General features: G+C 58.8%; 1 protein-coding gene across 1 annotated transcript; it reads right to left on the bottom strand.

The window, feature by feature from the left end:
• Nucleotides 1-2420: 2420 nt before the first annotated feature.
• On the bottom strand, nt 2421-7529 carry PHF24 (PHD finger protein 24). The gene is made up of 7 exons (XM_030237530.2): nt 7161-7529; nt 5891-6076; nt 5350-5428; nt 5042-5244; nt 4557-4723; nt 4238-4339; nt 2421-4132 (listed from the first exon to the last, which is right to left on the bottom strand). Exons 1-7 carry the CDS (start codon nt 7527-7529, stop codon nt 4036-4038), a joined length of 1203 nt encoding a protein of 400 aa, XP_030093390.1. The 3' UTR covers nt 2421-4035.
• Nucleotides 7530-11217: the final 3688 nt, after the last annotated feature.

Below are 11217 nucleotides of genomic sequence, written 5' to 3' on the forward strand. Positions count from 1 at the left end.
AAGATTGTTTGGCTTCGGCGTGGGGCTCATCATGGCCACTTTCCCTCTGGGACACACCAGACCTGGGGGCATCTGGCAAAGTCCACGGGAGCTGCAGAGATGTACAGAGGTGTCCAGGCTTGGAGGAGGATGCTGTCCTGCCCCCTGGGGTGCAAAACCAAGTCCTCCCCACTAACAGAGTTTTTTTGAGGGAGTGGAAGCCCTGATCAATAGCCCTACAGCCTGGCAGAGGGGGCAACCTCAATACAGAGTGAGGCACTACACTCCCCCATCTCCTGGGTCTCCCATGGGGCAGTACCCCATCACCTGTGGGGTGCTCCTGAGCCAGGCAGGATCTGCCAGTCCCTTCCCAGACAGCAGGACCAGTGAGGTAAAAGGTGAACAATATGTTGACCACTGCCTGCTGTGAAACACAGGAGCCAGAGCTGCCCCCCAGGACCCTGGGACTCTGTTCCTGGCTCCATGAAGAATGATGCTGGACTGGAGTCCTGGGGCTGGGAACCCCCAGTGGGGAGCACAGCATCCACTGCATGGTACTTGGTGGTGGGTGACAGATGTGGGACCACAGGCAAGTGAGCTGCACACTCTGACTTCAGCACAGCTTGGGAGGGTTGGGCTGGACATCTGGGTTTTGCCCCAGACTTAAATCCCACATGAACATCCTGATCCTTTGGTTTAGGGCCTGGGATCACCATGGGGATGTTTACACTGCTTTTAAGCGAGAGGTTTGCAACAGCACTCAGTTTGCACCAGCATTCAGAGAGATCTGGAGAGAGGTTTGCATCAATGTGAGGTGAGCAGATTGCATGAGTGTCCAGAGAGAGCTTTGTGCCAGTTTTCGGGTGTTTGGTACCAAATGCAGCAGAAGGTATCCTCCACTATTTGCAGATAGGCTTGCCCCAGCATTAGGGAGGGTGGTCTGTGGGCAACAGAGGTTTTCTGGGGACTGTGTCTCAGAGATCAGCAGTCTTGAAGGACCAGGTGACATCAAAGAGGAGCCACAGCAACACCTTGCCCATTCCCCCACCACATCCTCCCGCTTCTGCCCAGACCTCGATGCTGCCTCTGTAGAGACGTGGCTGGGGCACACTGGGCTGTGTGGTGGTCACTCACTGGGGTTCTGTAGCTGTGACAGAGCTGTGAAGCTGGTGCTGCAGTGGTGACAGCACAGCCCTGCAGGACACAGGCCACCACAGCCACCTGTAGCCCTTGTTATCCAGCTTCCAGGGGGCAACAGCCAGCTATGTGTCTTGGCAGGGGTGTCGTGCTGCAGGGCACGACAGGGTAGGCTGGGGCTGGGAGAGCTCTTGTGTCTTGTTCCCCAGGTGAAGAGTGGATGCCCCACTCCCAGGGTTATAAAGCCTCTGCTCTCTGCTTGGTTGTTCATCTCCAGCAGACGGAGCAATAACACAGTGATTTAACACCCTCTCACCATGCGAGGGCTTCCCTGGGCTTTCCTCCGCTGGCAGAGCCCGCATCATCACCAATCCATGATATCCCACCCCCAGCCACAAAACCTCCCTCCCCCTTCCTGCAGATGTCCATCCTCTTCCCCAAGGTGATGAGTGTGTCTCCCAGGTGACACAGATAATTTTAAGGCTTATCTGGCTCTCAGAGCCTGAAATGCTTGCTGGATTTGCTCTGTGGGTGAGCTGGACACCCCTGCTGTGGTTTGTACGCAATGGTATCCCACTGTGACTGTGGGAGTGAGCTCAAATATCCAAGTCAAGCTTTCAGCAGCAAGCTCTGTGGCCCCACAGACTGAACTGATGCTGTCAGGGCAGAACTCCCCGCTCCTAATTCCCTCCCAGATCCTCTTCGCAAATCCCATTCCCCTCCCAGCTGCAGCATGGGCACTGCAAGGAAAGTCCCCCACAGGCTGGAGGGTCCTTTTTACTGGCAGCCTGGTTCCCACAGACCATGTGCTGCCAGCAATAGCTGCAGCTTTTCCTGGGAGCTCTGTGGATGTGATTAGCTGGAGCATTCCAGCCATGGGGACCACTCTCCTGGGGAATCTTGGTGTCTCTGCAGGGTTATTTTGCTGCAGACAGCCTGTTCCCAGCATCCAGCTGTCTCCAATGTTCAGTTCTCATCCTCCAGTGCCTCTAAGGGTGGAGAGCACGCTCATCCCTGTGTAGGGGTGTCCCTTTCATTGCAGTGTTTGGGGTGGTTCCACAATCAGCCAGGCACTGTCCTTACTGTCTGCTTTCCTGGGGACTCATGCAGCACCCAGAGTTTGCTGGGTCCTAGGTGCACACGCAGTACCCCCTGTCACTGCTGTGGGACACTCTGGGGACAGGAGGCCAAGACTGCCTGATGTCTGGGGTGGAATTTTAAACAATAGGAAGCTGTGGGTGCCCAGAAATGCCCGCAGAGAAGCCAGAAGCCCTGTGAGCACACCAGAGAGAGGCTAGCTGGACACAGCTGTTTAATGAATGTATCTCAGTACGGATAGGGAGTTGCAATCCACGCACCCACGGCCGCCTCCTCGCCATGGCTCTGGCCACATCTCGGACCTGGCATCCGAAATATCCCCATTGGCGCTCTGGCCACATCTCGGACCTGGCATCCAAAATATCCCCATTGGCCTGGCATGCCAGGGTGGTAGAGGAAGATGTCGTGGCACTGGTGCGCCTCCTGGTCTTGCAGTGGGAGAGACCCTGGAGAGGGGAACTGTGCCCTGGCTGGGGGAAGGGGGCTGACTGGGATGATGCCCACAGGGCATCAGGGATGGAGGAGAGGGTGTGACCAGGCTGCTGCAAGTGCACCCCTGGCCTGTGTACATCCTGGGGCCTCCTGGCTGAGCCATGGCACACCAGGCAGGGAGAGGCTGAGGGCATTGCGGGAAAGGGATTAGAGGGGCAGGAGCAGCTGCTGGGACTGCCATGGGACCTGGGCATCCCAACCCCTGGTGTGTCTGGGGCAAGGTTTCCGGGCTTCCTGCTCCTTCATCTGTGGGCTGAGTGCATCTATCACTGTGGACTGCCAACGGGCCCAGTGAATGCCTCATCCCTGCAGCTGACACCTGGGGGGGCTCTGGGCTCTGCCTCCTCCTCCCAACCACTAGCACTAGTGCTCCCAGAGAGGCAAGGCTGCCCACTTGATGCAGAGGGTAGAGAGCGAGACTGAACAGGGCTGGTGTGGGACTGGAATGGCAAGCAAATGAAGAGCATCCCTTGGAACCAGGGGGACAGGAAGGGATGAGGGATGCAGGGGAGTGCTGCTGGCAAGATCAGAGGCATAGGAGTGTTCCCCTACATCTGACCTTGCCTTCCTATCCTCTGATGCTTTCTGTTACCAGTGCTCCTTCCTACACCATCGCTGTTGGCATTAAATAGTTGGTTGCCAGCAGGGAAGGGTTGAGCCATGCCAGGAAACTGTCTCTTCTAGCCACGAGCTGTGCATGCAAGAATGGACCTACTGGGCTCCAACCCCTGTTGGAGTAGGGCAGGGATGTGAAAGACCCCAAAGGGAGTCAGCCACATCCCGAGGATCCACCATGCTGATGAGCTGAGACACTACTTGCCGCAGAGCTGTGGGTGCTGCCTGTGGCACGCAGAGGCTCAGCTGTGCTGCCCCATGATGCTGTGGGAGGCTGGGGACACATGGGTGCTCTGGGTTCTGCTGTCACCCCACAAGTACCCAGGGCAGCCCCTGCTCTGTCTGCGGGTCCCTGGGTGCTGTGGGGACAGGGATCATGGGGGCAGCATGTTCCCTGCCCCTTGTGCCCTATGGTGACCCTGGGCACAGGACCCTTGCCCACCATGGTCCCTGCAGCACGCAGGGAACAGTGAGGACAAGCCCTGCCCCGCCCTGCTTCCCCCCACCAATCAGAGACCCAAGAGCCGCTCCCATTCCCTCAGCCAATCAGAGCCTGGCACCCATCCTCTTCACAGCCAATCCAAGGGGGAGGTGGGGCATAGGGCAGCATGGCCGCTTCCCCGCCAGCCAATCGGCGCCTGGCTGTGCCCGCGGGGAGGGCGGGGCAGGTCACCATGGCTGGCGTGGCACTGTGCCCTCGAGGCGTGGCCGGCTCTAGGCGAGGGGCTGCAGGTGCAGGGCGGCGCTGTTGGGACGTGCAGCCAGGATGTAGGCGACATTCTCCCGCAGGAATCTGGGCCAGTCGATGCTCCTGCAGGCAGATGTGGGCTCACTGGACACTCTGGAAACACTGCTCCTCCAGGGTCTCCCCAAAAAATGGGGGTGTCCATCATCCCCCTAACCATCCCAGCCTCACCTGGTCTCCTCCTGCTTTGTGGCTGGCAGGATCTTCTCCGGGCTCTTGCCATTCCTGCTGCTGGCGGGGCTGCCCTCTGATATGGGCCCCACATGGCTGATGCTGTGGCAGGGAGGAAGATGCTCTTCATCCCTGCTCCTTGCACCCCAAATGGTGGTGGTGGGGGAAAAGGATGCACAGGGCTGAGGGGCCATGGAGGGGGAGGTGGTGGGAAGCAGGGGCAACCATTTGTGTGCTGGGCACCTTTGGTAAGTGTTGGGACTGTGCTGGGAGTCCTGGCTGGGATATCACCCCTACACCAGGGTGGGCATCCCCTCACCTGACATTGCAGGACAGCATCTCCTTCTGGTGCTTGCGGAACCAGCTGTGCCGGGCCTGGCGGCACTCAGCCTCCCCGATGAAGCCGTCATTGTCCTGATCCAGGGCCAGGAAGGCTGTCCGTGCCCGCTCCCGCTCCTTGGGTGTCAGCAGCCGCAGAAGGGCATTCTAGGGGGTCAGAGAAGCAAAGGTGGAGCACTCATTCTGTGGGAACCTCCGTCCTTATATTCCCAAAACTGTAGGGGTTTCCACCCTGAGTGCCATGGCTAGGACATGCTCCCTGTGGCACATGGGAGTCAGCCCCAGGTGCCACAGCCAGGGACATCAGCTGTAGGAGCCAGCTTTGGGTGCCATGACCATGGGTGCTGTGGCAGTGGATGTTGGACCCAGGTGCCATTGCCACAGCTGCTGGCCATGTAGCCAGCCCTGGGTGCTATGACCATGTGTGACAGCCATAGGAGCAAGCTTTGGATGCCACAACCATACCTGTGGACGTATTTTCTGCAACAGCTGGATGGACTCGTGGGAGAGGAAGTCCTGCCACTCAATGTGCCCCTTCTTGTCAGGGTCCAGGGCGTTGAACTGCAGGGCTGCCTGCTCCTCCTGTGCCTCAGGCATGGTCCGCTCAAACTGCTGCTTGTGCACTTGGTGTTTGTAGTGCAGGAAGTCATCCAGGGTCAGGCAGCTCTCTGCAGGGGACAGATTGGCTGTGCTGAGCCCAGGAAGGAGGGGGGACCCACCTCCCCAGCTGCTTCCTGCAGCCATCTGGGACCCGCCGCATGGAGGGTACACACCTGGAATGATCTTGCAGTTCCTCAGGGTCTCCATCAGGCTGTACATCTCTTCCTCTGTCAGCAACAGATTGAGGTTGTCCTGGGGTGGGGGGCAGAGAGAAGCCATGAGGGAAAGACGTGGGGTGAGGGAGCACCTGCTCTGTATGGCAGCACCAGGATCCCTTGAAGGCGAGTGAGTGAGGACACCCAGAGAGATGGGCTGTATCACCCAAGGGTGCTGCAGTGGGATGGCTCCATGCCCCTGGGCTTTGGCCATTCCAGATCTGGTACGGCATCTCATGTGCCCACAGTGTCCCATCCTGCACCAAGGTTCTGAGGAGCTGGCTGCAGAGGTGGGGAGGTGGCAAAGGGCCACTGTCCCCTGCATCTGGTGGCCCCATCAGTCCAAGGTGGGTGGTGGGAACTAGAGAGCAGCATATCCCCCATTGCCCCAGAGCAGGCTGTGTGGTGGGATCCCTGCTCTCATCCATGTGGGGCACAGTTCCCTGGGGAGCACCCACCACCCAGCAGCAGCCTGGTGTCCCCCAGTCCAGGCACTCACACAGTAGTAGCAGCTCCAGCCGGTCTCGGTGTGCGCCGTCTCTGTCACCTCCACAGCGCTGTCCTTCTGCAGGTACCCCATGCGGCGCAGGCAGCCATCGTGGTATACCCGGTGGCAGATGCGGCAGGGGAAGAGGCTCTCGGCTGTCCACACCTCGCAGATCTCACACATCTCATCATTCAGGATCTGGGAGGGATGGGCACATGCTCAGCAGAGCAGTGTGGGCAGGGGCTTGGCTTCTCCATCTGGGCAGTGCTTTGCAGGTGGGGGTGGATGCTGAGGGGGGAAGATGGGAATGTGTGGGGCTGGCATAGGGAAGAGGTCATTGTAGTGGACGTGGCTGGTCAAGTTAGAGGAGGGTGGGTGTGTTTGTGGGGAAGAATGGTGGGTGGATGGGTCTGGCTATAGGGTTGGTGGGGCTGTGGAGTCATAGGTTCTCTGCAGCATGTTACATGTGGGTGGCTGGACTGTAGGATTGTACACTGGCTGGTCTTTAGGGTTGTAATTGTCGATGGATAAGCTGTAAGTCTTTCCACACATTTCCATTTCCACTTCCAAACAGATACTAACCTGGGTATATAATCTAGGTACCCTGTGTCATTTAGGCTCAGGGTGTGGTTGGACATTGGAATAAGCCCCTCAGGGCAGTGGTCACAGCACCAAGCCTGGATAATACTCTCAGGCACATGGTGTGACTCTTGGGGTGTCCTGTGCATGACCAGGAGTGGGACATCAATGATCCTTGTGGGTCCCTTTAAACTCAGGATATTCCATGTCTTTATTGTGCTATATAAGGGTGTAGGTGGGCTGGGGTTAGGCTCGTTGGGTGGGTGGCTGTATGGGTATGGTTGTGAGTGTGATGGGTGGGTTGTAGGATTGGGTGGACAAGCTGTTGGGTTGTAGATGGGCAGGGTTGTAGGGGCTGCAGGTATGCAGGGATGGCTTGAGTTGCAATCTGGTTGACTGTAGGTGGATGAACATGTAGATCAAATCGGCCTCTCTTCCCCAGACCTAGAACTGCCTGTGCCCAGCAGTGACTCCTCCTTTTCAAGACACCCCAGGGTGCCTCCAGGGCACATCTGAACAATTGCAACCCCCTCCCAGTGTGGCACCTCCACCTGCCCAGCCTGGCTACTGGCATTGTACCCCACTGAGCCACCTCTGAAGGGCTTTGTGAGATTGTCACTCCCTGGCAGATACTCAGGTCCTTGTCCACCTCCAGCCCTGTCCCCATCCCTCCCACACTGTCTCTGTGGTTCCATCAGCTCACCTGCTCCCTCTGCTCCAGGCTGATGTCCGGGGGCTCATCATCGTGGAGCTCCCTCTTGGGCCGGATGAAGGCTGGCGGCGTGAACCTGTTGGCCCGGTCGAACTCCTCTGGTTCCACGCCCCGGCCATCCCGCAGCCGCTCCCAGGCTGCCTTGCTGGCACTGCTCTCCTCCGGCTGGGAAGGTCCCGCCAACGCTTCCTCCTCTCCCTCTTGCACCTCCTGCTCCAGCGTCCCCTGGCGTGCAGTCCCCGCCTCCGCCCGACGCCGTGTCGATGGCTGCTCCCGCAGCCCGTCCTTGAAGGCTGACACGGCCAAGCTGACTTTCTGCACCCTCTCCACCGTCTGCCTCCTGGACATCAGCACCCCCATGGCTCTGCGGTGGGAAGGAAGGTTACATGTCCCTGACCCCCAAAAGGGTGTCCCGGTGGTTTTCCCGCAGCTGCGTGAGGAATGGCTCAGGGCAGGGAGAAGTGGGGTCTTTGTGACAAATTGACACTGGGATCATGGTGGTGGCTGTGGGGAGATGGATTCCTGGCCATGGAGGGTCTGAGTGGGTGGGGGAGTGGGACAGAAGGCAGGGAGATGGTTTGGGGGTGCCTCCCCACCCTTGCTCTCTAGACTCCAGCTTAACAAGAAACACATCCAGGCTTTTTCCATGCCAGATCAGTAAAACCCAAAGGGACTACTAGGACCAGCTGTAATCCTTCTCCTTGCGTGCATCTCCTTTCTGCCTTAAAGACAATCTCTGTGGCCAGTCAAGGGTGAAAGATGTTCTCCCTGCAATTCTGCCCAGGACTAGGTCGTGGCAGGTCTGGTGCTGAGCCCTCACCTTCCTTAAATTCCTCTTCTCTCTGCTGCCTCTTCTTGCACTCACATGTTCGTGTGTGTGCAGCTGCTGTGATCGCTGGGCATCCTGCAAGGAGCCATGTGGGGAGGCTGGGCCAGCCCTAGGAGGACTCTGAGGGTAGAAGAGGGAAGGGGAGCAATGTATGGGACAGGGGCACAGGGGACCCAAGAAGGATTTTTCGCTTCCGTGCCAGGGGAAGATCACCTTGGGATAAGGTGGGGAGGCCGACAGCAGCAGCAATAACAAGTTGGACTCTGTCTCACTGGGTGTGAGCTGAAGCTGGGTAGAAGCAGAATTTGGCCTCCAGCACCATGGGGCACAGCATCACCTCACATGGGTCCAAGGGCTTCCCTCGTGCCATGCTGGGGTTGCACCATGGAAGATGCTGCCCTGGGCAGTGGTGGAATCACCATCTCTGGAAGGGTTTAAAAACCATGTAGACATGGTACTTAGGGATGTGGTTTAGTGGTGGCCTTGGCAGTGTTGGGTTAATGGTTGGAGCCGATGATCTTAGAGGTCTTTTCCAGCCTTAATTATTCTCTAATTCTATGCTACAGCAAAAAGCCACTTCCAGCTGGTGCCCAGGGACCGGGAGGCAGAGCAAGGAGATTGGAACGGCAATCTCCCTCCCCGCCAGCCTCACCAGGGAAGTCCCCAGGTAGTGGGATAATTAGCAGCACGTGTGCACACCGCCAGGATCTCACTGCCTGCGGGAGGACTCCACACCGCGGGCACTGCTGTGGCAGGGAGCCTGGTCAGGGTAATTACAGGTACCCCGCAGCAGCAGGGCCGAGCGGAGCGGAGCAGAGCATGCTGGCAGGCGGCAAACACCACTGCGTGCACACGCATGTGATTCCCCAGCCTCTCCCCACCACCGCGGGACCATCTGCCTGCAGATTCCCACGCACTGAGCCGGGGATGCAACATGTGTGGGCCCCATCCTGCGCGTGGGGGTCCCAGCAGCGGGCGTGTGTGTGGGCTGGGGTATTTGCACCTGTTGGCCACAGTGCCTGGCTCGGAGCTGGAGCCCGGCCTTCTTCAGCTCCCGGGGCTTTGCAAGGGTGGGAGCAGGGCAGAGCTGGAGGCACGTGTCCAAGCCACAGCAACAGCATCTCTGCGGCTGTGCCAGTGGGAAGGAAAACACCTGGGTGTTTCTACCTCCTCGCCGTGCCACCACCCTCTGCCTGGCTGGCTCAGGATCACGTCTGCCGTGGTCAGGATCAGCTCTGCTGCTGGGCAGCATTGCAGCTCTGCCTGCGAGCGAGAGAGTCAGAGAAGTCACAGGGAAATCCCCCCAAGATCTGCCTTTGTAGGTCCCTGCACCACCGAGTGTTGACCAGATCCAGGCCTATTCCTGCCTAAGGTTTGGGTAGAAGTGGGGAGGAGAGGGTTCAGAGGGGCTAGGCTCACACAGAAGAGTGAAAAAAGCCCACAGCACCCGAGTCTCCCTGGTACCCACATCGATGTTACTCATCTCAGCATGCTGGCAGCTTCTCCCCACGATGCTGCTGAGCTCTGGGTGCCCCAACCCCAGCTACCCTGCAGTGCAGTGGGGCAGCCTGGGCATTAGAAGGCTGGCTGGTGTGTGGACTTGCTGTATTCCCCCCCAAATCTGGCTCTCCTGTGTGTTCACAGTCACCCACCTGCACTGCACGGCTGCTGCAAGATCCCAGCCCACCTCGCTGTTTCCTGTCCTCTCCCAAGCCTACACCAAGTGCCTTCTGCCACTTTCTCCTGTGTGCCTGGAGCCTGGACAGTGTCACTTCTGTCACGACTTGTGTCTATTCTCAGCTATGCTTGCCTCCCTGCCCCTGCTAGTGCTGCAGAGCTGGACCCTGCCTGCACAGCCAGGGCTGAATGGCTTCACCCTGAACACAGTCTCCAGACTCCACTGCCTTTCCACAGGCCCATTGCTCCCCAGATACCCCAAACTTGCTTTGCACTGTCCTGACCCTTTTTTGCCTGTGCCCCATGCTCTGCCTCACCTGGCTTTGTGGGGTGGGACTTCACCTTCACATAGAACCTGGGATGACTTGGGGGTCTGCCAGACTTTGGGAGTCTCCCTTCTCCTGGGGAGGGAGGACTAGGGGCAGTCTTGCCTCATAGCAGCCCAGAAACCTGAGCAGCCCCTGCGTCCCCACATGTCCTTGGGGGAAGGTGTCTCCAGTGCTATTTGTGTCCACCCCCCGAGGCAAACAGAACCACCACCTGTCTCACCGTGACCTAAGAGGTGCGGGGGCCTCGACCTTGCTGCCAGGCTGCACGGTGGGGCTATTTTTAGGTCGCCCCCACAGAGGAGCTAAATCTGGGCACAGGCGGGAGCTGCCTGCAAACACCCGGCTCCACTGAGCCCTGCCAGCACCGGGGGCTGTCACAGTGGGTGGTGGGAAACTTCCCAACCCCTTCCTTTCCCTTGCCCCCAGCCCCCTGCACCCCTGCCCTGAACCTTGGGTGACACCCATTCCCCTAACTCTTCTCTTTTGGATTTGCTCCTCACTGCTTCATTCCTGCAGCAAAACACTGAGCCAGAAAGCGCTTCATCCTCTTAGTACCCAGGGACACATCTTTCTCAGCTTCATGCTCCTCTCTGCATGGGAGAAACTGAGGCATGGAAGCAAGGCTGGTGCAGCTGGAGTGAGAATTAAGCCTGTGTTAGGTGCAAATGGGGAGAGAGCTGGTGGCTATCAGGGAGGCACCCCGGAAGGAGGGAACAGGACAGAACATCCAGATGCAAACAGAACCAGTGGTCCCTGAATTTTGCACGGCTGCAAAATCTCTCTCCCACGGCAGAGCACACATGGCTTGTGCTGGGTTAGGGGGTGCCAGGTTAGTGGTGGGTGGTGGCGGCGGGTGACACACAGGTGGGCGTACGCGGCGCAGCTGGGGCGACGTGGCGGCTGGGAGCGCAGGAGGGACGCGTCGGGAGCGGCGCAGGGGGGCTGTGTTCCTTAGGACTGGATGTGACACAGGGTGTGAGGGGTGGATGTGCTTCGGGGTGAACGTGCCACGGCGTGGCTGGCAGTGCAGGGCAGGTGTCACGGCCCACGGAGGGTGTTGCAGAGGCTGTGGGCTGTGGGGTGGGTGGTGGCTTTGGGTTCAGGGATGTTGCAGCAGCTGTGGGAATGGGGTGGTGTCTGTGGCAGCTGGGGGTGTGGGACGAGTGCTTCTTGGGGGCTGTGGGTGCAGGGTGAGCTGTTGTGGTGTGCAGTG

This window comes from Serinus canaria, chromosome Z, assembly GCF_022539315.1.
Source record: "Serinus canaria isolate serCan28SL12 chromosome Z, serCan2020, whole genome shotgun sequence".
Classification (NCBI taxonomy): Eukaryota; Metazoa; Chordata; class Aves; order Passeriformes; family Fringillidae; genus Serinus; species Serinus canaria.